General features: G+C 36.8%; 1 protein-coding gene across 1 annotated transcript in view; it reads right to left on the bottom strand.

The window, feature by feature from the left end:
* Nucleotides 1-27,477, bottom strand: part of GUCA1C (guanylate cyclase activator 1C) — a 39,389-nt gene that overhangs the window by 1,738 nt on the left and 10,174 nt on the right. Inside the window, exons 2-3 of the mRNA XM_044666790.1 lie at nt 16,648-16,797; nt 9,344-9,431 (exon numbers count right to left, since the gene is read on the bottom strand). Coding sequence (XP_044522725.1) covers nt 9,344-9,431; nt 16,648-16,797 — 238 coding nt within the window. The remainder of the gene's footprint in view (nt 1-9,343; nt 9,432-16,647; nt 16,798-27,477) is intronic.

Raw genomic sequence — 27,477 nt, 5'->3', positions numbered from 1 at the left:
TCCTTTTTGCAAGATTGATTTAATGTCTTCTCTTTTTAAATACGATACCAATGCCAGCCCAAGGCAGGATTGGAAAGTTGGCTAAATATTCATTAAATATTTATTGGTCTGTAATATTCTCTTCTTTTTCATTTCCATTCCTATGCTTCATTAATTTAGGACTACTCTCACTGGTCCAGGGATATAATACTAACCCCCTTACACTCAGGTCATGTGGCTGGCAGGCATTCTTCCTCACTAGAAAACTGCCTTTCCTGCTTAATATCATCCCCTCAGGGCTCCAGGGCCTTTGTAATCTAACCCATTAGTAACTGGAATGGTGAGAATTTTAATGAGGAAGAGTAATGCCCTTGACAAAACAGTGGTGGCAGGGGAGGGTAGATATTAAATGACACTACTTAGGGGTCTGGTTATTCTGCCAATATCTGTAAGGCTGGCCCTAAATGGCACATTCTGCTTGAAAAATTAACTTGCAATGGATTTCTTTTGCCTCTTTAAATATCCATTTGCGGGGGATGGGGAGGAAGATTGCACAATACTGAAGGCTTCTGAATCTGTGGAGCTGTCAGACCAATTCACTCATTCATTCAGTGAAAATTTATTGAGACTCTATTATATGCAAGGCACTGTGCAAGGTTCTGGATTAAAAGAAAAGAATTGGAAGGCATAGTCTCTGTTCTCAAAGGACTTTATAATTTTGAAAGGAAGGTAAGATATACTAAAATAACTAGTATTTTTTATAGCTCTTGAAGGTTTGCAATGTATTTTACATGTGTTAACTCATTTGATCTTCACCATACTCCTGAGAAGTAGGTGCTCTTATAATCCCCTTCAAGAGATGAGTAAATTGAGGCTGAGGTTAAATAGCTTTTTCAGGGTCATAGAGGGGCAGTCTTTAGCTGAACTCCTTGAGAAGACTGTCTACAAGGGATGTCTCCATGTTTCTTCTTTCATTCTCTTCTTAACTCTTCATAATCTGGCTTCTGACCATCATCATCCTGAAACAACTCCAAAATTAGCAGATTTACCTCTTTTTAAAAATAATTTTAATTGATTCTTCTGTTTCTTTTATCACCATAGTATTTCAGGGATCCTTTCTCCTCCCTAGAATTATCCCATAAGACAAACAGATGGGTTTTTGTTTGTTTGTTTTTAAAGAGTAAATCACCAAGATAGAGGGATCCAGTGAGAAAGGCTGCAAACAGGTGCAATGTGTAAATCTTTGAACTTCCCCCCTCCACCAAGGGATAGATTGGGGAAGTCTTCCCATAGCTCTTCATTTGAGTCCTACTTGATCTTTATAATTTTGTTTCATTTACTTTTGTCTTTTTTTTTGGTGCACCATTTTTTAGATTGTTGTAGTTCCTGTGTTTATTGTTTTTTTTAATTCTGCTTATTTCACTGGATCGGTTCATATAGATCTTTCCATGCTTCTCTGAATTTATTATGTACATCATATAAAAATATTTTCCCCCATTTGACTACTTTCCTTCTTATCCTAGATGCAGTCATCTCATCTGTGCAGAAGCTTATCAGTAATGAGAGTTATCTATTTTATCTTTTCTAATTGGCTATCTCTTATTTGATTAAGAATATATCTTTTATGGGCAGCTAGGTAGTTCAGTGGAAAGAATGTCCATCATCAAGGAAAAAGATTCATCTTCCTGAGTTCAAATCTAGCCTCAGTTATTTACTAGCTTTATGACTCTGGCATGTTTGTCTTAGTTTTCTCATCTGTAAAATGATTTGAAGAAGAAAATGACAAACCACTCCAGTTTCACCAAATGGGTGAGCTGAACATGAGTGGAATAACTGAACAACAGAAAATCTCTTATCCATAGCTGTGAGATGTACATAATCATTTCTCATCTAATTTTTTAATAGCATGATCTTTAATGTTAAAATCATGTATCCATTTGGAATGTGTAACCCCCAGGATCTCTTATCTGAGGAGCTCCCTATGCTCCCCACTACTTTTTTTTTAACTATTGTTTTTACATCTTTATTATAGATAGGTGACCTTGCCCTCTTTTTAGCAAGAAGCCTATTGTTTTCCTGACTCAATTTCCCTCAACAACAGAATCCCTACAAACAGCAAACCCCCTCACATACAACACACACACACACACACACACACACACACACACACACACACACAATACATTAACTGAGATTTTCCCCGCACACATTAGCCAATTAGCTCTAGTCTTAGAGTCCTCAAAAAGAAGTGGATTTTTAGTAAAAAGGACCTGGGTTTGAATCCCAGCCCTACTATTTACTGCACGTGGGAACTGGACAAATCACATAATTCTTCTAAGCCTCTATTTCTTCATCTGTAAAATGGGCAAATTGGTTTAAATAATCTCTAAATTTCCTACCAACTATCTTGAAAGCACCTTCCTGTTAGTCAACCAGGCTTATAATTTTTGCCATTTCTACCTCTACAAATTCTCTCACATTTTATACCCTTTCTCTATTCACACAGATATCACCTTAATTGAGGCCATCATCATCTCTCCCCTAGATGATTTCAGCAATCCCCTAACTGGTCTCCCTGCTGGATTTCTCCCCGTTTCAATCCAACCTCCACAGAGTTGCCAAAATAATTTTCCTTAAGAGGAAGGCAAGTAAGCAATAAGGGAAGAAAGGAGAAAAGGAGGAAGGAAAGACATTTATTAAGCATTTACTAGGCACTAATTACCAAGGCTAGCGCTCTACAACAACCTACAACTTACCCTCCATCCATGCCTTTAAGGTGGCTATTCCAACTCCCTCATTCTTGTAATCTATCATCTCCTTCAAGGTACAACCCAAGATCCATCTTATATGTGAAATCTTGCCTGATCTGTCTCCCCAACGAGTCCCCATCTGCTGGGGTCCTCTCTCTATATTTATTTTGTATATACTTGTATATGTTGTAAGTTCCTTGAGAACGAGGATTGTTTTGTTTTCTTATACTAAGATCCCCAGTGCTTGGCACATAGTAGGTGCTTAATAAACTTTTTTTTTGCTTGCTTGGTCAATTTATATAGTAACCAGGTGACCTCAAATTAAGAATGAACCAAAGATCTTAGGTCTATCTTTCTCATCCTTGTTGGATTAAAACTTTCAATGTGATTTTTAGCCCTCATCTATGTGCTTCATATTTCAGCCAAGCTTAGATTATTATTTAAAAAGTTACAAAAATATTCCTGTCTTCTTGCTTTGGGTTATACTATCCCCAATGCCTGAAATGACCCCTACCCCCTGATCAATTCCTACATTTTCTTTAAAGCCCAACTCAAATGCAGCCACCTACATGAAGCCTTCTTTCACCCCTTTTTGGTAATGTTTCCCACCTAGGTCTTGGCTTTGTACCTCTCACATGTATTTACTCTGTATTATTGTAGATAATAGTTACCTTTATTTTCTCCCCACAAGCCCTCCATAAAGGTAGGAAACTTATCAAAACTGTTGTTCAGTCATTTTTCAGTGGTGTCTGACTTGTTGTGAGCACATTTGGGGTTTTCTTGGCAAAGATATTGGAATAGTTTGCCATTTTCTTCTCTAGCTTATTTTACAAATAAGTAAATTGAAACCAATGGGGTTAAAATGACTTGCCCAGAATCACACCTCTAGTAAGTGTCTGAGGTTGGATTTGAACTCAGGAAGATGGAGTCTTCCTGACTCCAGAGGTGGTGCTTTATCTTCTGTGCCACCTACCTGCCTTATTGCATTTCCTCTAGAACCCAATAAAGTTCCCAGAACACAAGAGGTTCTTAATCAATGTCTGATAATTTGCACATTCTATTAAGTGAAATCCTTTCTTGTTGTCAAACACAAAGAAGATTGCTTTTTAATATTTCAACTTTTTTCTTTTAGATGGGATTAGATATAGATATTGATGGTGTTAATGTCAATACCATGCCATTTATATATTCCTTTAAATTTCACAAAGAATTTTCCATAATCGTCTCACTTTAACTTTACAATAACCTTGTGAAGTATTACTCTCCCCATGTTATATATTGTTATCTCCATATTATATATTACTATTCCCATTTTTAGGCAAGGAAATCAAAGCTGAGAGAAGTGATTTGCCTCGGATTGCTCAACCAGTGAATGCCAGGGGCAAAATGTAATCCAGGTTTGTCTAATGTTGAGCCACAAACTCAATCCTGTTCATAGGGTGGTCTGGTTTGCTGGCACATTAGGCGGGAAGAAGCCGTAGCATGCCCCACTTCTCACATTTTTTCTGTTTCTCTAAGCTGCTTTCTCTCAGTTTTTATCTTTTGGTGACCCTCGCTGACTGTGCTTCAGCCTTAAATCTTCTTGAATTTCCTTCCAGCTTTCTTCCCTTTCTGCCATCTCTCATAAGTTTTAAATTCTTCTTTCCTTGGAGAATTCTTTTATCCTCTTTAGGCTTTTTACAACATTCCTTATTCTTCTCATTCTTTTTCTTCAGCATTCATACAAATGCTACTTTCTATCGTTATTTTGACCTTCATTTCCTTAATCCTCCACTTCTTTTCTAATGAATCTTCTACCCATGAGTCTGTCTGTCAAGGTAACTGGTGGAAGGAATATCCCATAATTGTCATCTATTTTCCTGTTCAGGCAGGCTTCTATGTTTGATGACTTTAGTTATAAAACAACTTTTTGTTGAATGGTTGCATCTGTTTTTGTTTTTTATTTCTTCTGATTGTATCTTTGTAGACACTCATAATTCATATTTCTGACCTCAGTGTTCAGTGATCTGATCTGGTGGCAATGATGGCTTTTACTGCAACAAAACAATTTCTATTTCTGGTATCCTATAATCAATCTGACTTGGGCCAACTGTCTGGAGTTCTCAACCATCACAAGCATCAGTGCTCCTTTGGATGAATTGTATTCTTAAGACTTTTTTTTTAAAAAAAACCACTTATTTTCCATTTTAGAATCAATACTGTGTATTGGGTCCAAGACAGAAGAGCAGTGAGGGCTAGGCATTGAGGGTTAAGTGGCTTACCTAGGGACATACAGCTAGGAAGTGTTTGAGGTCAGATTTGAAACTAGGACCTCCCATTTCTAGTCCTGACTAATCACTGAGCCACCAAGCTGCCCCCTATTGTAATTAGTATTTATTTTTCCTATTATTGAATTTTTAAAAATTTAACAAATATTTGTTGAAATGAAATGCCAACCAAGAAGTTGGCAGGTACTCATTTAAAAACAAAGCAGGATATGAGAAGACAGCTCCTTTGACTTTTTGCCAAAGTCAGATTTCCTTTGGAATATATCACATACAAAATTAATTTTTTAATATGTTGATCAGCTTGAACAATTTTTTCTCTTTTTTTCTTTGTATAAACCCTATGTTATAAGGAATGGTTCTGTAAGAGGTGACAAGGTAAGAAGGAGTACAAAGTATGAAATGATACTCTAAAAGCCAGAGATATTGATAAAATAATTTTAAAATGTTTTAAAGATGAAGAGGTAAAATGTAAATTTGAATGTGCCTCTGAATCTCTTAACTAGTAAAATAAACCAAAACTAGATGATAAAACAAAATTTCTGTCTCAATCCTACAGTTTCTAGGCATTGAAAACTCAGAATTAGAAAGCTTCAGAAACCAGAGATAATTGTATTAAGGTTTCAGCATTTACCACTGGCTCCCACAGAGGCATTAAGCAATCTCATTCCGTTCTGTCCTTTTCCACATTTGCCAATGAAGATCTCTTGATTACTTTCTTTTTGCCTACCAACCATGAAATCCCTTTGCACTGCTGCAAAGCAGTGACCTTTTCTATAATGCTTCTTTCAATTCTTCATAAAGTATTTCCTTTGACTATTGCATCAGATGATTCATTTGCATTATGTTTAGCATACATTCTCCAGGGCTAAATAAATGGAGTCTAGAAGGGAGCATGATGAAGTGGAAAGAATATGAGATTGGAACATGGATTTTTCCAGTTGCTGCTTGTGTGACTTTAGGTGAGTCATTTCATCCCCTCTGGGTCACAGTTCCCTCATCTGCAAAATGAGGGGATTAAATTAGATGATTTCTAAATTCTATTTTGGGTTTAAATCCTATGATACTCCATATATAATGAGCAAAAACACTTTAAGGTTTTCAAAGTGATTTACAAATATCATCTCATTTTATCCTCACAACAGTTCTGGGAGGTAAAAGTTATTATTTCTCCTATTTTAGAGATGAGGAAACTGAGATAGAGATTAAGAGACACTCCTAAGGTGATACAACAGGTAATTATTTGAGCTTAGATTTGGATTTAAGATATTCCTGATTTTAGGTCTACATCTCTGAAATAAAATCATAATTCTTGACTACCTTCCAGGTCTTAACTCCAGGAAAAAATCCTACATTGTCAGATCTACTAGATAGACATCTATTGTTCTTGACTTTACTAGGGACCACTGGTCACTTTAATTTCAAAGTGCAATCAGATCATCTGATCTCATTCCATATAGGTCGGTGGCATTTTCTTTGTTTCTTCGTGGTTAATATTTACACCAGACATGAACATTTATGAATTATGACAGTACTCTTTTTTTTTTAACAATTGCTTTGTCCTTTATCTGAATGGAATCAAGTGTTCTTATGGATGATGAATAGTACTTCAGGATCATGCTTTTTTCATGCTTCTTGTTTTTCCTCTTCCTCTGTGTGGATTTTGGGGATAGAAATTTTGTAGGTAGGCATTAGGGATCTAGAGACCAGAATAACCTAATGGAGTACAAAATTTCATTAGCAGACTTAACTAGAAAATAGATTCCAGTTTGAAAGCTACAAAGTTATGGGCAGCTATAATGAATAGCTCATGATAGAGAAGAGATCCCCATTTCCTCGACCAAAATATATTTTAAAATGTATATTTCTAGATGTAAGTGTGCTTGTATGAGTCATTAAAGCTCTGCAAGAGAAGATAGGGTCAATTTCTGGAATAAGTGGTATTTTAAGACTCTGAAAGTCTGGATCATAAACTCATGAGGTCATTAATGGTTTGAATCTAATCTACCATTGAACCTTATCATGCTAAGAATTCCATGAGTTTTCATCAAGATGCAACTAAGGTTGGGAAGTCAGTACTTTCCCCAGGATGATGAAAATCAAATGGGATGCTGATAGAACTTTCAGCCCTTCAGTTCCCAGAAGAGTAACATTAGAGCTCTGGACCTACTTAGTGAACATAAAGAGTTAAAATGAAAACTTAATGCTCCCGTTACCTCACCCCTCCATTAGCCTTTTACTGGTGAGGCTTCCTCATCTCTCCTCTCTCCCTGTCAGCCCCCCACAACAGTGGCCTTGTAATATCCTCGAATTTCCAAAGGGTAGAGAGTTGACTCCTAGAGAAGGGGAAATTCTATGAGCCTGATGGGTTTTTTGAATGCCAATCATTTCTCAAAGGTATTTATAATGAGTTCACAAATGGCCTGTCATTGGTCCTTGGCAGGTATTTTTTTTCGCCTTCCAAGGGAGCAGCAGAGATGTAGACTTCTAGCCTGCCATTGGCCTCAGGGGTCTGAGATAGGGAGGATTTTGACTTTTGGATGCCCTTGCATAAGGGCTGGGGTCACACATAAAAGGCACTAATGGCTAAATATTTATATATGTTTGCAAGGTCTATAGAACCTTATGGGGCAGATAGTACTATTATCTTCATTTTATAGAGGAGAAAATTGATATTGTGAGAGATTAGCTGATTTTGCTGGTTGCAGAGCTGGTGAGAATCTGTGACTCAAATTAAACATGGTTTTTCTTGACTCCTAGTTGAGTACTGTATCTGCCATGCCATCTTACTGCCTAGGAGAACCAAAGCAGAGGGGTTAGTATGTGTCCACTGAAACTATAAAACTTTGAGTTGACTCAGAGTAACTCAGTGATCCACCATAAATCCAGAGGTTTCATGATGAAGCATGCAATGTCACCTCCTGAAAGCTATTAGCATTTTAAGTGCCTCATATGTGCCAGGTATGAAAAGTAATGGAATCAGTTTAGAATGAGATAAATATATTCTTCTGAATGTGGACGACTTGGAGATTTGCTTTGTTTGACTATATATTTATTAAGAGGGTTTAGTTTTCCTTTTTCTTTTCTAATGAGCAGGAGTGGTGATGGAAGAAGGAAGATACAATAGATTTTTGATCATTAAAAAATAAAATTTGATTTTAAAATAAATGCTATTAAATTGGCATACCCATTGCACTAAAATTTGGGCCTATTCTAAAATGCCATTAACCTTGTCAAGAATGGGAAAATTTGGGTTTCCTCGACCTCACACAAATATACAGTTGGAAAAAGGAGACATTTTAATAGACAAATAATATTTTAACGTTATTATTTGTTGACCCATTGAAAGGATCTTGGGTCCATACATTGTAAACTCCTACATTACACTGTCCACTGTGCCAGATGTTTCAATTCTTTTTTAGCTTCCTCTGTTGAATCCTATTCAACCCTTAAAACTGTACTCAAATGCCTCTTCCTCTTCCTGATTCTCCCCTGGTTCATAAGGACCTTTTTTTCCTCTGCTTGCTCTATGCCCTTTTTGTACCTCTTTAATTCACTAATCGGATATTTTATGTTATAGCTCATTGAGTTGATAGCTTATGATATATAGGCAAATAGTATGTCTTATCTAAAATTTGTATTTCAGCACCTAGCTCAATACTTTTCATACAACAGGTAAAAGATTAACATAAAATCTGATAAAAATAATTTGGAGGTCTTAGTGGACTACAAAGCAATATGAGTCAGCAATGTGATATAGCAGATATCATAAAAAATGAATAAGGAATAACTTTTAGGGATAAGGAGGTCATTGTACTATCAGTAATAGATTGCACTGGAATGTTATAGTTAATTCTTGAGTTTCTTGTCATATGACTAGGGATGTTTAGCTCAAAAAAGTAGACTTAAGGGGGTGTGATATTTGTCTTTAGATTTTTTGAGGGCAAACACTGTGAAATGTGGATTAGATCTGTTTGTTCTTAGAGTTCAGAACCAGGATTTTTGGTGGATGTTACAAAGAGACAAATTAAGGCTTGAGATTAGGAAAAATTTCTCAATAATTACAGCTGTCCCAAAGTAGAATGATTATGTTCCTCCTTGTTGAAAGTATTTAAACAGAAGTTACATATCAGATACATTATAGTGAGAATTCTTCCAGATATGAATTAGACTGAATGACTGCTTTTCAACTTTCCAGCTCTCAAATTCTGTGGTTTTATGATAAATGCTGAATGATTATATCTTCCTTTTTCATCACCATTCCATTGAAAAATAAATTGATCATTTCCCACTCCTGAGTTCCTCTTTTGAACTATTAGAAAATGATTCTAGGATGAGCAACTGACTTACCATCATTATTTACATCTGTCTTCTCAAATACCAAGTTGGCAAATTCCTGAGGATTTAGGGTGTTTTGGCCATTGATGGCTTGTATTGCCTGTAAACAGAAATGAAAAATGTTCTAAAAAAGATTCAGAAGGGATCAAGTCAGATATGCACCCAGGCGAGGCAAGTTAGAAATGCAATCAGGGTTAAAGATAGGGTTAGGATTAGAAATAAAACTGGTGTTGCCAGTTGTTTTTCAGTGGCATCTGACTTCATAACTGTGTTTGGACTTTTCTTGGCAAAGATACTGGAATGGTTTGTCATTTCCTTCTCCATCTCATTTAACAGATGAGGAAACAGCAGCAAATAGGATTAAATCATTCGTCCAGGGTCATACAACTAGTGTCTGTGGCCACATTTGAACTCAGGAAAATGAATCTTCCTGACTTCAGGACTGGTACTGTATCCACTGTGCCACCTAGCTGTCTCTAGAAATGAAAGTAGGGATTGGCCAAAATGCAACTCAGAGGTAGCATGATTAGATACTTCTTGAATCTAGCCCACTCCTCCCCAAGGGAGACTGTGATTCCTGCTTTGAGGGATGAGAGAATACAACTGGACACTCTTTTCTTCAGTGTCTATAAGGGGTTCTGGACTAGTAATAGGTATCTATCTGCCCGACCCCTTGTCCTATATTGTAGATCTAGCCCCTCAATAGATTCATAACACTAGTCAGTAAGAAAAACGATTAGCTGTCGATTTATGGCAGCTGGCTTGGCCCCATACCATTATACAACAGTTTATACAAAAGACCATCCATTACATATAGCAAGAGATACTTAGAGAGTATCCACTTATAAACTGGAGAAATTCTACAGATTAAACTATGCCAGAAAATATACATAAGTGAGTGGCTTGGAGCAAAATAAGGTCTTAACTTAAACCAAGAAAAAAGAGACCCCAATCTTGGCCAAAGGAAGATTCTCTTTCCAAAGCCCCTAGCAAGGCAAGCAGGAAATCAGAGACCTATTAAGTAACTGGTTTCCCTTATATATCTGTGGTTTCCAAAGTCTTTCCATCTTTGCCCATTAAAGACAAATAGAGAAGAGGGTGTCACATATGCATTTGTTGGATATTCCAACATGTCAACTTTGATATTAGAGACTGAAACCTTACTCTCACAAAGTATTATTTTCGTCTCAATTTTCCCTCCTCAACTTCCTTAAACTTATTAATAACAATTAATAATTAGATGAGATGGGTCTGTCAAGGTTCTTCCTTTTAGGATTTTTCCTATTTGTCCCTTATTCTTAAGGATAGTGCAGTTTAATTAATTAAAAAATATTTACCATTAGGAATTGAATAGATAAAAGTAGTCCCTAGGAAGTTTTTCACCTGTTGAAAAAAATGTCAGGTGTGGGTCAGCACAGGTACAAAGGGATAGTCCAATTATGGGTTCAGTGAGGCCCCAGCAATTTACCCTTGTCGGGGCTAGAATTTTTTCTATCTCCAAGAAGTGGACCAATCGAGGGAATGGGGCCACTTTGAAGTTTAAAGCCTGATATTTGGGATATTCAGACTGCTGTGAAAAGAAAAAGGAATGTGTCGTTGTATTCCAACAGTCCTAGATCAAAGCCCTGGCAGTCCTACCCTTGTTATGTTTCCAGGAAAGATGCCAAGCTTAGCTTGTAGATCTAACATTGGAAACAGCCTCAGAAACCCATTGAATCCAACTTCCTCATTTTAAGGAAGAGAAGAATGATGCCCAAAGAGATTAAGTGACTTGCCCGAGATTATACAAGGAGTAATTAATAGGGGTGAGACTCAAACCCATGCCCTTCTACTTCAAATTGATCTCTTTTCATTAAATATGCTACTTTTCAAGAGAAAAACATGATCCTTCCCTTCCTAGAGTTTGCAGTCTAATAGATACACAGATAACCATAACACACATTACATGAAAAATGCATTAGAGTATTTATATATGTTATATATAATCTAATTTAACTCTGAAGTTTTCCTGGTTATCTCAAGTTGTTAATGTGTGTATATACATATTTATATGTGTATTTATATATATAGACATATATAAAGAAAAAGAAAGTAATCAGAGAAGCCATTACTAACGAGGTAATTAAGAAAACCTCATAGAAGAGACAGAGCTTGAAATTGACTCTAAAAAGTGAATAATAATAACAATAATAAAAGTTAACAGCTAATATTAAAGTTTATAAAGCATTTTATCTATATTTCCATATTTGAACTTCATAACAACCTTATAAAATAAGGTACTATCCTATGAAGTAAGAATTCAATAGGAAGAATCCATATTTAGATCTCTTGGATTGATCACACTCAACAGACCTAGTTATTGGCCTATGAATACTTGAAAGGAGATAAGTGGTAAAGAACTGTGGGTTCAATTAAAGTTAAGAATTTCCTAAAATATTAGCTAGAAGGAACTAGGTCACTTCTAGTTCATTCACTCTGGTCCAATAGATTCATCTTATATATGAAGAAACTGAGACCCAGAGAAGTTATCTCAATTGCTTGAGTTCATATAGCTATTCAAAAGAAGAACTTGGAATTTTATTCAAGTTTTTTTAGGTAGTTTATAGTATAGATTTCTCAATTCCTCCTATTATCTTTTTACTTTTAACTATGATTTCTGAATTTGTCCATTGCAGCTCTCCTGTTGTGAGTTACTATAACTAACTTTTTTATATTGCTAGGGACTTCATTTTTTCTCTAGGCCCTTCTTTCTGGATCTTGTTTCCTTGTTTGGGACTAAGAATTACCAACAGTATCTCTTGTGACAAATTTACTAGGGTGCTGAAGAATGAGAAACATTGAAAACTATTGCTGCAGGTGTAGATATACCCTGAATTTAGATCTTCCATTTGATGTTGTTTCATTAGATTAATGCATTTCATCCAATATCCCTCCAAACATAGAAAAACTTTGTTAAAATGCCACTGATAACAGGAATTCAAGTTGTCTGCACTCTCTGGTTGATAGTGGAGTGTGGCCCACTTAGGAGTCCTTAATACCCACAAATCAAAAAAGAAATTAAAAAGGTTGCAGGGAACCCTAGAGTACTTGAAATAAATCAACAAGACCATAAACTTCTTCCTGCTCCTTATCACTGAATTTGGTTGTAGGGGGTATTGTATGAAAAGAAAGAAGTAGATCTTGTGAAAGATGGGCACAAGGTCTTGTTTTCTCTATCTATTCTCCTTATATAGCAGAACATGTGTGTGATGTGTTTTCCGTCCCCAGTGCCCTGCCCATTAAATAACATATCTCAGGTCTCTAGGACAGGGAAGGGGAAATCAATGGGCATAGAGAAGCTAGAATTACTATCATTATATTAATATTATGTAGGGAAGCAGTGTGCTACAGTGGAAAGAGCATGTGCTCCAACTAAGAGGATCTGGGTTCAGATACCACCTCTGTCACATTACCACATGAAATGGCACATGGGCAAGTAAACTCCTTGTGCCTTAGTTTCTTCAATTGTTAAATGAAGGGGTTGGACTAGATGACATTGGAATTTCTTTCCAGATGCAGGTTCCTGTAATCCTATGCTTATGACAATTAGGGCTGCTAGTAAAATATTTCATATTTATATATTTCTCCTTTGGAACTAAGGGTTGCCTGAAATATTTTTTTACAAGTGTGGTTTTGTTAAAACAATTAACTATGAGATATGCCTGTACTTATTTGCTAGCAATGAAACAAACCCATCTACTTTTATCAATCAATAAACATTTATTAAGCACTTACTATGTATTAGGTACTAAGGAAAAAATATGAAAAAGCAGCAGTTATTGCCTGTAAGGAGCTTACATTCCACTGAGAGAAATAATACTGATGTATACTAGGATAGAATTGCCCTGGGTCAGTGCATTTCATTGGTACAGGAAACTTTTGGGTTCCTGGAGATTTCCTCTACCTGGTCATATTGGCAGCTTGTCTGTGACTGATAATCTCAGAGAATTTTCTAGAGAAAAGGTGTCAAACACAGGCTCATAGGACACAGGGAGTGTGGTCCAAAGCATATTAAAATGTAATTGAGAAATAGTCTACAAATAAATAAAAATGCAATAAAACATGATACTATTATAATTTAAAACTATTAATTATTGACTCCCATTGGAGTTTGACACCACCACTGGCTTAGGGTACTGAGGGGTTAAGAGATTTGCCTGTGCTCATACAGCCAATATAGGTCAGAAGTAGCACTTGAATATAGATCTTCCTGGCTTTGACACTGGCTCCAATCCATTACATCATTCTGCTTCTCTAAGCATACAAGTATACACAAATACATATAGAAATCTATAATAGTGTGTAGAATATATAAAATAAGCAAAAAACCTCAAAATACTAAATAAATAACTAAACAAATATATACCATCTCACCTTCAACTCTAAATGATAAAACCTAGTTACTCATTTGTTATTTATTCATAAAGTGATTATAATCAATAGGAAAATGGTTATTATACTTATAAACTATAAAATCCCTTTTATTCTGTCAGTGAATCTAAGCCAATGGGCATACCTAGCCATATTATACAAAGTAAATACCTAGTTCCTTCCAGTTTAGGATACCAATATAATTAAAATTTTAATGACCCAAACTGGACATGACTAAGCCTAAGAAAATTTGTTCTAAATAGAAAAGCACTGATGTCTGGAATTGGGACCTACTCATAGTCATATACTTAGAGTTGGAGAACTTTAGAAAGCATCTAGTTTAAGTCCATTTTACATATGGCAAAACCAAGGCCAAAAGAAGTTCAGTGATTTGTCTAAGAGATTAGAAGACAATGTCACAGAGGTTCCAGTTGTATGGCAAATGGTGCTTATTGAACACACAGGTATCCTTTGAAATATTGCTAGCAGTATGTTTGAATTGAAGAGAACATTTCAAAAATAAAAATATGCTTTCATCTCTCAGGTCACTAAGGGAAATATTTTCATCCAAATATACCTAATGATAAAATTCTGGAGTGCCTCTGGCTAGAGGCATTTTGAGGTGTCAAAGCTGTGTCAAGAGAAAGAACTGTGGGAGTAGAAACACAGAAGAAAAATAACTGCTTGAACACACGTGCTGATGGGGATATTATTGGGGAGGTAGACGTTAAATGATCACCCTAGTGCAACTATCAATAATATGGAAATAAGTCTTGATCAATGACACATGTAAAACCCAGTGGAATTGCGCGTAGGCTATGGGAGGAGGTGGGGGTTGGGGGAGAGGGAAAGAACATGAATCATGTAACCATGGGAAATATTCTAAATAAAAAATATTAAAAAAAAAAGAAAGGTATACCCACATTCATATATACGTATATGTATATATCACATCTATATCTGTACACATGTCTCTTTCTATATGTACACATATAAGTGTATATATATGTATGTATGTATGTAATATACATATCCACGCATGTGTACACACACAAATATCAGTGATTTATGATTTTTAAAATATAACATTTAAATCAATGACAGTAAGGAATATAAGAGACCTAGCCTTTGAGCCAGGAAAACATGGAATCAGTTTTCTGACTCTGGCACATATTGGCTGCGCCAAGACAATAGCTTCTCATTACCTTAGGCAATTCTCTAAAATGAGAAATTGAAGAACAGTGGTCAGTCTGCATTAGTAGAAGGACTTTCCTCTCTGAGAGTTCCCTACCCTAATGGTGTAAAAATCAAATGGAAATGGGAGGAAGGCACTAAAGTATAGACAAGGATCCCTGTAGGCAACATATTAACTTAGAAAATAATATAGTAAAATTGTCTATATACTATTGCATTTTATTGTATTATATTATATTATTGTTGCTATAATTTTATTTTATTTTTCTATTATATTACCTATTATCATCTATTATCTATTTATTTTGTTTTATTAAATATTTCCCAATTACATTCTAATCTGCTTTGGGATAAACTTGAGAGTGTTGCTTTTTTTTGCCACCTCTGAACCACACTAATAAATCATAGGTGCATAGGCTCCTTCAGAGCAGAAATTTTTTAGCTTTTGCTTTTGTAACCCAAATAGCTTAGGTTATACATTGCAAAAATTAGAAACTAAGAAGGTCTGTCATTTGGGGAATGGCAGAATAAATTGTGGCTTATGAATGGAATAGAATATTACTATTGGGTTATAATAAATGATTGAAAATATAGTTTTGGAGAAACCTGGCAAAACTCATATAACCTGTTGCATAGTGAACAGGTCTAGGAGAACAATTTGTATAAGAACAGTGACATGGTGAAAACAAACAACTTGAAATTTCAGAGTTCTGATTAGTGCAATAACCAAATATGATTCCACAGGAACAATGATGGAGAATACTGTCTCCCTCCTGACAGATGATGATGGATGGACTCAGAATCAGAATCAGAAATCAGGTACAGAATCCAGAAATAGAATTTTGACACAGAAAGAGTGGGAATTTGTTTTGTTTGACTCTATTATTACAAGTGGCTCAGTGGATAGACACTTCCTAGCTGTGTGATCCTGAGCAAGTCATTTAACTCCTGATTGCCTGGCAAAAGGATGCATTAGGGAAGGAAACAGCAAACACTCCAGTATCCTTGCCAAAAAAAAAATTCATGGATAACTGTGATTCTAGGGATCACGAAGAGTCAGACACAACTGAATGACTAAACAACAAAAATTTGTGATAAGGGTTTTGCTTTTTCTGTCTTTTATTTCTATCCAAGTGGGATGGGAAGAAGAGAAAAACAATTTTTATTCTTTGAAAAAATTGAATTAAAATTTAATTTAAATGTATTTTGCACATAGAAAACATCTCCTAAACGTCTGTCTCCATGAATTGTAACCACTGCCTTCAGTGCAGCAGCCCTGAGGAGAGCAGGTTCAGGCACTGGGGCATATTGGAGAGGAAGATATTTTGGAGCAAGGAAGCCATTCTTAGGGGTTCTTCTAATTCCACCATGTAGGCAGCTGCCTACTCCATCTTCATCTGCGTCAGTCCTGGGGACCCCCTCCAGTGTGAATTCTAGCCAGATCCTTTATTTGATGTTGATGAAAATTCCATGCTCTATTCTTGAAGGTTGGAATGGTCTCCCGTGTTAAAATGCTCATTTGCAATCGCAAATGCTTGGAATCCTCTAGTGGTATGGCAAACACTTTCCCCCTCAACTCAGAATGTTCACTCAGGCAACATCAAACTGCCTGGGAGAGCGCCCTGAGAAGCCATTGATTCAAGGGGGTGGGAATATCGGACTTGCTGTAGAACCTCCCACAGCCCCAGAACACGGAGCATTTACAGCCTTACCATGAAGATGTTCAGTAGTTCCTTTCTGTCAATAGATCCATTTCCATCAGCATCATAGAGCTTAAAATACCACTTCAATTTCTGGTGCATTTTCCCTTGTATAACCAAATTTACGGCAGCAATAAACTCTAAAAAGTCGATAAATCCATCCTACAGAAAAGAGAGGGGGTGAACAAGGAAATGGACTTTAAGCAGAGCAGTTGGATTTTATTTGTATATAATCTTTCATTTAGTACAGTACCTTTACACAGTACTGTGCCATTTTCTAAAGAACCCAGAAGGTCCATTTTCCACAGGGCTTAACCCTTTTAAAAGGAGGCACTTATATGTTCCCTGGAAAGAAGCATGGAGGGGGTAGCTGGGTAGCTCAGTGGGTTAAGAGCCAGACCTAGAGATGGGAGGTCCAAGGTTCAAATATAGTCTCAGTGTGACTCTGGACAAGTCACTTAACCACCATTGCCTAGTCCTTACTACTTTTCTGGATTGGAACCAATACACACTATTGATTTTTAAAAAAGGAAATGAAAAAGAAATATGGAAAGAAAGAATCTTATTGCTTCTCTGATAAAATATAAAATTTCTCTGGCATTCAGTACCCTTCAAAGTCTCACAATTTGTCTTTCCCCAAGGGTTTCCTTATTACTTTGGCCCATGCACCCTCCACTTTAGCCAAGTTGGCCAGGTTATTGGGCCATAACATTCCATCTCCTAATCATGCCTTTGCATAGAGTGTCTTTCTATCATGGCTATGTTCTTTCATTACTTCTGCTCCTTAGAACTCCCAGATCACTTCAGTGTTCCAATTAAGGGTCACCTCCTACAGAATTTAAATAAAAACTGGCACAATTGGGTCAGTGGATTGCTGGGCCTGTCGTTAGGAGATCTGAGTTCAAATTCAACCTCAGACATTTCCTAGTTGTGTGTGACTCTAGGCAAGTCACTTAACCTCTGATTGCCTCACTTTCCTCAATTGTAAAATGAGAATAATAATAGTACCTCCTTTGTAGGCTTATTTGTAAAAGGGGGGGGAAGCACTTATCAGAATGCCTGGCACATACTGACACTTAATAAACCTTTCCTCATCCCATACCCCACACCCCAACTGATCTGCCTTAAATCAAGTTAAATTCCTGAGGTGGGATTTGAACCAAAGTCTTTTTGAGCACTTCACAGTCCAGTGTCTTCTCTTTTATATTACACTCCCTCTCAGAGGTTGTTTGATGTCTAGTTATTTTTTAAGGATCCTAAGCATAGAAAAGCAAATTAAAAGCAGTCCCTTCTTATTCCTTTACACAGAATCTGCCAAATGAATCTGTCTTGCTTTTTTTTTTTACAGGCAGATGAGAAATGAGTTATTTTTTAAAGATAAATTTAGATAAAGATAAATAAAAATAGATAAAATTAAATAAAGATAAAGTGAGTTATTTTGTAAAGAAATAAAGATAAAGTGAGTTATTTTGTAAAGAAATTTTTTTAATTTAAAAAAATTTAAAGATATTTAAAGTTATTTTTATTTATTTTTATTTTTTTAAACCCTTACCTTCCACATTAGAATAATGTATTGGCTCCAAGACAGAAGAGCAGTAAGGGCTAGGCAATGGAGGTTAAGTGACTTGCCCAGGATCACACAGCTAGGAAGTGTCTGACACCAGATTTGGACCCAGGACCTCCTGTCTCTAGGACTGACTCTTAATAGAAGCAGCTGCCCCCTAAGTTATTTTTTTAAAAGATACATAGATACGCTGTAGATTAGCTAAAGTTGACTAATTCTTTTTGATCACATTTCTCTGAGCTGGGTTTCTAATCCACAGTCCCTTGTCCTATAAATATTTTGTCCTGTTACTGACATCTCAGTATACATCTTTCAAGGCTCACAGGCTAGCCGGACAGCTTTTACAAACATACGTGATTGGATTGGTAAATGATACTTAGAATTGGGGAGTGAAGACAGGACATAGTCTGTGGCTATGAAATGTGTAGGGCCACCTCTGAATTCTGACCGGCAAGACATCTGTCAAAGTGTTCTGTCTGGAGTACGAAGGGTTCCTGGTCTTACTTGATGAAATCGAATTGTGGCAGAAGAGATTCTTCCATTTTGGAAATAAAGGGCTCTGTGTGACAAAGCCTCCTTCCAGGGCTTTCCAGAGAACCCAAAGTTGTGCCTGGATCTGGCTCAGGTCCTGAAATTTTACATCTTTTTTTCAAACACATCTGTGAATAGGCACCTGTGAAACTCACCAGTGGCTGTCATGGCAGGGCTAGAGAATCCCAGAATCCTGCATTTTTGGGGGCTAACTCACAAGCTATTTCTCCATCCTCTCATCTTCAAAATGCAACACACATCCAGGAGCCTCCGTGTCGGGTTTTGATGTGTCATGATTTATCAGCCTGAGCTCATCCTCTCAATGAACTAAAAACTACTGCCGGGGACCCTTATTGATAATAAGACCTTGCCTCTGGCCCATCTCTCTGACCCACAGATCACAAGCTATTTGTTTATAAACCCATGGAGGAGTGTTTTCTAGAGCAAGGTGGACCTCAGGCAAAATTAGGAAGGGGGCAAAGTTTGTCATAGATGTGCTTTTCCCCTCTTGGACATTCTTTTCTCCACCAAGGACCCTCCCTGGATTACTCCTGCTTCCTTGTCCTTATTCTTTAGCCCTTACTTTCCAAGCAGGGCTACCCTGGGGTTATTCAGGGCCTGAAGGCAAAACATAGCCTTGCTTCCTCATATTTAATACTTATAGACCTTGAAATGATGTTAAAATTAATAGCCAAGGCAGCATTGAAGAAAAAAAGAAATTATAAAGGAACACCTAGTTATGTGCATTTGGGAATCTGAATCAAGGCTAATTGTATGCTTGTGAGCTTTTAATTAATTTATTTTTTAATACCAGTTTCTCCTCCCTCTCTGCCTCACTCCAGATACTATTTAGCCCTAGTGCAGGAGGATACTAATAGCTAACACATATATAGCCCTTCAAATATGAAATGAAACTTTGCATATATATATATATATCACTTGATTTTTATTTGTCCTGTATNAAGGACCCTCCCTGGATTACTCCTGCTTCCTTGTCCTTATTCTTTAGCCCTTACTTTCCAAGCAGGGCTACCCTGGGGTTATTCAGGGCCTGAAGGCAAAACATAGCCTTGCTTCCTCATATTTAATACTTATAGACCTTGAAATGATGTTAAAATTAATAGCCAAGGCAGCATTGAAGAAAAAAAGAAATTATAAAGGAACACCTAGTTATGTGCATTTGGGAATCTGAATCAAGGCTAATTGTATGCTTGTGAGCTTTTAATTAATTTATTTTTTAATACCAGTTTCTCCTCCCTCTCTGCCTCACTCCAGATACTATTTAGCCCTAGTGCAGGAGGATACTAATAGCTAACACATATATAGCCCTTCAAATATGAAATGAAACTTTGCATATATATATATATATATATCACTTGATTTTTATTTGTCCTGTATATAGATTTGTTTGTATATCATCTCCCCTGCTAGATTTTTATTTTATATATAAGATGTTTTATATTTTTATAAAAATTTATAATATAATTTTATATATTATAATGCATATTATATATAAAACATTTTACATATAAAATGTTTTTATTTTAAAATTTATTTATGTTAAAAATTCTTTTAAAAAACTCTTAGCTTTTGTCCTAGAATCCATACTGTGTATTGGTTCCAAGGCAGAAGTGCAGTAAGAGCTAGGCAATGGGGGTTAAGTGACTTGCCCAGGGTCACACAACTGGGAAGTGTTTGAGATCAGATATGAACCCAGGACCTCCCATCTCTGGGGCTGGTTCTCAATGCACCGAAACATCTATCTTCCCTCTTCAACATTCTTTTTTTTTAAAGTTTATCTTTATGTTATTCTGATAATAAATATCCACATAAGTTTTCCAAAGTTACATGATTCATGTTGTCTTCCCTCTCCCATTCCCTCCCCTTTCCTGGAATTGACAAACAATTCAGCTGTCACCATTAACATTCTTTAAAAAATTTTTTTGAGTTTCAAATTCTCTGCCTCTCTTTTGCCTCTCCTTCACCCACCAAGAAGGCAAGCAATATGATATCAATTATATGTGTGACATCACGCAAAGCATATTCTCATATAAGCCACGTCACAAAATAAAGCAAGAAAAATCAAGAAAGTGAGAAAACTATGCTTCCATTTGCACTGGGGTTCATCAGTTATTTTTCTGAAGGTGGATTAAATTTTTGTTTCTATCATGAGTCCTTTGGAATTGCCTTGGATCATTGTATTGATCAGAAAAGCTAAGTCTTTCACAGTTGAACATGGCTGTTCAGTTGTTTTCAGCTATGTCTGACTCTTTGTGACTCCTTTTTGGGATTTTCTTGGCAAAAACACTGAAGACCTTTGTCATTTCCTTATCCAGCTCATTTTACAGATAAGGAAACTGAGGCAAATAGTATTACATGACTTGCCCAAGGTCACACAGCTAGTAAGTGTCTGAAGCCAGATTTGAACTGAGGAAGAGTTTTCCTGACTCCAGACCCAATACTCTATCCACTATGTCACTTAGCTGTACCTATGATCATCAATTCAATATTACTATTACTGTTTACAATGATTTTCTGATTCTATTAATTTCTTTTTGCACTACTTCATATGTCTTTCCATGTTTCTTTCTGAAACTAATCACCTTTGTAATAATTATGGCACTGTAGTGATGGGGATACCACCAATTTCCAATTCTTTGCCACCACAAAAAGTGCTGCTATAAATATTTTTGTACATTTAGGTCTTTTCCCTTTTTTTAAATCTATTTTTTCCTCCTGTCCAATTGACATTTTTCTTTGAGGTTTTGCTTACATCTGTTTTTGCATTGTTGTTTTCTGCATTTTGGTTTTCCCTGCCGTTGTACTAGCTTTTTAAGGACAAGTTATTTTTGTGTGTGTGTGTGATTTGCTCACTTCCCCAACCTATTTGTTGCTGTCAAACTTATGTTAAAGCTGAATTCTGCTCATCTAGGGGTGGGGAGGCCCTTCTCCAAGATTCAGTCTTTTGTGACTTGCTGTTTTCAGAACAAAAAGTTCTGGGAGTCTGCAAGTTCTTGGTGCTTCCAAGGTGGTGTGCTCTGGGGAGAGGTGTGGACCCTGCTCTTTTGGTCCATGCCCTTGGTCCCCTGTAGCTACAAGCATTAGTTCTCCTTTCTGTCCTGGAATATTGTTGATGGGCAATAGAGTGGCTAATCAGTGCTAGCTGAACCCAGTGCCAGCAAAGGGTCTCCTTTAATCCCTTCCCGACCACTTGTCTGATCCATTACCATCTCAAGGCTCAGAGTTTCAGAAGCTGCTGATGCTCTTGTGTCCATCTCTAAGACTCACTGCTGATGTCACCAAATCTACCATGTTACAGTCTTCTCCCGATGACTTCTGAATTTTCTTAGGCTGGAAAAATATCACACCCTGATTTTTTGTTGGCTCTGCTATTACAAAATTTTATTTGAAGCATTATTTTAAAGTGATTTTTTAGGGGAATATTGGGGGAATTCATCTAGGTTGCTGCTTCTACTTTGCCATCTTGGCTCTGCTCCTCTCTACCCATTCGATTGTAAACTCATTGTAGGCAGAAACTATTATTTATCTTTTTTGTACCCCCAGGACTTAGCACAGTGACTAGCAGGTAGATTCTGGTCCTTAATAAATGCTTCTTGATTGATTGACTCTGACAACAACCCTGAGAGTGAGGTACTGTAGGATTTATCTTCCCCCATTTTACAGGTGTAGTTATGGCTACAGAGCCAGTAAGTAGCACAGACTCTTGAAATATAAATGTAGCCATATATCTACTTGATAGGTTGTTTCCTTACCAATCCACCTAAAGATCCATTACAAATCTCAGGACTTGGTGAAGATCACTTTACTCAGTGGGGCGTATTTCACATCCTATCTAGCCATCCAACAGGACACTAGAGCCCATCCAGTCCTCTTGCCATGAATGCTGCTCCTGCCTCAATTCCTCATACCTAGAAAAGCCACCTTTCTGTCTGACCTCCAAAGACTAAGTTAGTATAAAATCAATTTTGGAATTCATTCTGGGATTGAGTTATCCTCTCTAGTGGGTGAGTGAGGGCAGGCTCACCTAAACATTGACTAGATTGGCCAGAATATATTTTACATTTAATCCAAACATCCACAAGGAAACCAGGGATGACCTACCATGATCTCTGTTCAACTCTTGCTTTGGAAATGATAATCGAATCAATATTTCAGTTCGGACTAGAAAGAGTATGACAATCTGGCTCTGTGTTTACCCACAATCCCTGTAATTCCTCAAATCCAAAGGCAATTCCCTGGCTATAATTTCCCTATCCATGATATCTCCTCTTATTAAAATATAAGCTTTCTGAGGTCAGGGATTGTTTCACTTTTATATTTGTACCACTAGGGTCTAGTCCAGTGCATAGCAGAGAAGGGACTTCATAAATGCTTTTCCCATTCTCTCCCTATTCTAGAACCTCTATCACAGAAATCCTTCCATCAGTTCCTGGGAAGGCACCTTCGAGTTTTGACTCACCCTCCCCAGAAACTGGAGTCTACATTTTCAAAGAACACCCCATGTGTAGTTTCTTCCCGAAGTATGTCCAGAGCTGGGGAAATCATCTACAAAAGCCTGATATGCACAAGGAACCGATGACATTAGTTTGTACATGTAACTCAGGTGCACAATTCCCAGGAACCTTTTGCAAGTCTATTATAGATTGTTCTTTCTAGGTTTCCATAACAACCTTTCATTCAACAATGGTTTGTTTCACTTTATGAGTTTTATTTCCATCATCGCATTTAAAATGTCATCAAAATGATGAATTGCAGCAGGCAACACAAGGCAGTGTTTCAGGAACAACATTTGACATTTTGTGATGAGGCACTGTGGTAGCCACAGAGTTTTGCACTTACCTTTCATTCTAGCCCACTAGCCCCATGCAAACATGACCCGGGGAGAAGTATGGCCGTTCTTGTTTTGTTGTTCTAAAACAGGCAGCCCCACTAATCTGTACAGGGACCTCTGGGGCAGCCAAGGCCAGCTGGGAGCAAAGCCACGTGTTTTTAATTCGACAATTCACAGTCTTTCTAGAAAACAACTGCCCACTGGGAGACTATCCTGTTTTCACTATGGTTACCATTATCCTGTTACACAGTCAGACAAATTAGCAATAGGGTTTGGGACCAGATCTTACTGACTTCTATTTTCTATTATCTTTTATTATTATTTTTAAAGTTTTCATTGGAGCTAGAGAATACAGGGGACTTTTTTTTTTTTAATGAAAAAGCATTACTTGTCTAGTGAAATTAAGAGCAAAAAGTTGTCCTCTTTCACCACCATCCCTATCCCCACTTGTATCATAGAATGTTAAATCTGGAAAGTATGTTAAAAATCAGGGAAGCTAGTTGGCACAATGGATAGAGAGCTGGACCTGGAGTCAGGAAGACTCATGGGGCACTCTCTACCTATGGGGTCCTGGGCAAGTCACTGAATCCTGTTTGCCTTAGTTTTTTCATCTGTAAGGGATAAGGGAAATGACAAACCACTCCAGTATCTTGACCAAGAGAACTTGGGATTATGAAGAGTTGGACATGACTAAATTACCTTAGAGATCACTTAATCCAAAGTTCTTATTTATGCCTGAGAAAAGTAAAATCTCCATAGACTTAGTGACTTATTCAAAGCTAAACAGCTAGTTGGTGACAACAAATTAGAACTTCTATTTGCTAACTTTTAAGTGTTGGGGGTTTTTATGAATTATGTAGTCCAACTGTGTCCTCCATGGGAAAGGAAAAGCATTTATGAAGTCCCTTCCACAATTGGAGAGCAATTTGGAACTTTACTCAAAAGTCATTAAATTGGGCATATTCTCTGACCCAGAGATGCTGATTCTAGGCACACAGGCAAAGAAGATCAAAGACAAAGGAAAAGGACTCTTGTGTACCAAAATATTTATAGATGCTGCTTGTGTTGTAGCAAAGAACTGGGAATGAAGTGAATACTCAGCATTTGGGAATTGACCAAATTATGGTACATGAATATAATGAAATATTATTGTGCTAATAACTAGATCAAGACAATGACCAAGCACAACTGAAGAAAACTGATGATGAATCATACTTCCCCACTTCTTGGCAGAGGGGAGACAGAGATGGTTAAAAGGAGTTACTTGAAGTCAAACCATATAGTGGAAATCTCAAGAGGTCCCAATTCATGGATTTAACCAGATCCAGAGCTGAGAAATAAATGTGTAGAGTGACAGCTGAGTTGGCCTGAGCAAAAGCATGAATTAACTTTTGGGCTAGTTAGCAGTTACAAAGAGTAGAGCAGTGGCGACTGCTGTCACTGAAGCCAAGGGTGAGTGATGGCCAAAAGCTATTAGCAATGGACCTCATAGCTGCCAATAAGTTAGGCTATTTTCCCTGGTTTGAAGGTGGGAACTTCTAAACTATGGTAGAATAGAAGAAAGTGGGAATATACTCACTTATGAAATAATTATGAAGAATATTTTAAATCTTTTCTTTTATCATCTTATATGTTACAATTATGTTATCTTGCAAAATCCATGTTGCTTCTCATCTGAGTTTCTCTATGACTTAAACAAAAATTGTGCCTGTATCAGGTTAACTTTGTTTCCTTTTTTTTTTGAATAGAATTGTAAAAAATGGTAGATTAGGGCATGCAGAAAATATAGTTTAGTCAGAATCAGGAAAATAATTTTTTCTTTCTTTTTTTTTAAACCCTTAACTTCTGTGTATTGGCTCCTTGGTGGAAGAGTTGTAAGGGTGGGCGGGGGGTGGTGGTGGTCAAGTGACTTGCCCAGGGTCACACAGCTGGGAAGTGCCTCAGGTTGGATTTGAATCTAGGACCTCCCGTTTCTAGACCTGACTCTCAATCCACTGAGCTACCCAGCTGCCCCGGGAAAATAATTTTTTAAGGACACTCATGTTATTTTTTTTGTGGGAACAGTAAAAAAGTGAGGGCTAGATGATAGTACAATATGATAAACTCAAATTAATTAAATAAAATTTTCCAAATTAAAAAAATATGATAAACTCAAACAGAACTAGATCCAAAGTATATTAATTAATGGTTTAATGCTAATTCGGATAAAAAAAGTCTCTGGTGGAATGCTCAGGGATCTGTGTTTGACTCTTTTCTATTTAACATTTTATAGGCTTGTCAAAACATCAGATGACACAAAGTTTGGGAGGGAGAACTAAGTGTGTAGAGTCAGGATCCAAAAAGACATTAGAATGAGTAGTATAATATACTGGGATGAAATCTAATAAAATGGAATTTAACAAATGTAAATGTATTACTCAGGTTAAATGTCACAGGTAGAATATGGAAAACGGCTTTGCTAGACAGAAGTTGAAGCCTGTCTGAAAAAGAATCTAACAGGCAGCTGGGTAGCTCAGTGGATTGAGAGCCAGGCCTAGAGATAGGAGGTCCTGGGTTCAAATCTGACCTCAGATACTTCCCAGCTGTGTGACCCTGGATAGGTTACTTAACTCCCATTGCCTAACCCTTACCATTCTTCTGCCTTGGAACCAATACTTACAGAAGGTAAGGATTTTATTTAAATTTAAAAATCTGAGCATTTTAGTGAACATCAAGTTCCATTTGAATAAATTTTGATGAGGCAAATAACAAAGAAAATGGGATCTTGTGTCATATTGATAAAAACACAATATCCAGGAATATGGAGAAGAGAGTCCCAGTGTACTCTGCCTTGTTCAGACCACATATGGAGCATTGTATTCAATTCTGGATATCCCATTTTCAGAAGGTCATTGATGGTAAGGTGGAAAAGAGGGGAACTTTGAAGGGCCTTAAAATCAGGTCAAATGAGGATTAGTTGAAAGAAAATAGGGAGTTTGCCATTCAGAAGAGAAGACTTGAACTATGTCCAGTGGACTACAAAACTGTGCACATCCTTTGATCTTCTAATACTGTTTCAAGGTCTGCATCCCAAAGGAAAAAAATTTTAAGAACCTACTTGCACAAAAATATTTATAGCTGCTCTTTTTGTGGGAGCAAAGAATTGGAAATTGAGGGGATGTCCATCAATTGAGGAATGGTAGAACATATTGTAGCATATGATGTTGATGGAATACTATCATGCTGTAAGAAATGATAACAGAATGATTTCAGAAAAAGTTGGAAAGATCTGCATGAACTAATGCAGAGTGAAATAAGCAGAACCAGGTGAATATTGTACAAAGTAACAACAATATTGGACGGTGATCAACTGTGAAAGACTGAGTTTCTCTCATCAGTACAATGATCTAGGACAGTTCTGAAGGACTAATGCTAAAGAATGCTATCCACCTCCAGAGATGGAATACAAATCAAAACATACTACTTTTTTTCACTTTAGTCTATTTGTGTTTCTACTTTGGTGTTTTGGTGCATTCTCTTACAACAATGACCAATATGAAAATGTTTTTCATGATACTTGTATCACCCAGATCAAATTGCTTACCATCTCTGGGACAGGGAGGGAAGGAAAGAAGGGAGGGAGAGAATTTGGATCTTATAATTTTGGAAAATGTGTATGGAAAATTGTTATTATATGTAATTGGTAAAATAAAATATCTTTAAAGAAAAGAATGGAAAACTTGGTGGAGAATGAGGGTTGTCTTCAAATACTTGAAAGAGTGTCCCATCAAAAAGAGATTAGCCTTTTTCTCCTTGACACCACAGGGCAGAGGGAGAATCAATTATAAGAAGACGGAGAAGTAGATTTTGGCTCAACAAAACCCTCTAATGCTTAGGGTCATTCAAAAGCAAAATG

This window comes from Gracilinanus agilis, chromosome 3 (genome assembly GCF_016433145.1).
Source record: "Gracilinanus agilis isolate LMUSP501 chromosome 3, AgileGrace, whole genome shotgun sequence".
Taxonomy (NCBI): Eukaryota; Metazoa; Chordata; class Mammalia; order Didelphimorphia; family Didelphidae; genus Gracilinanus; species Gracilinanus agilis.
This window is presented reverse-complemented; position numbering and strand designations above follow the sequence as displayed.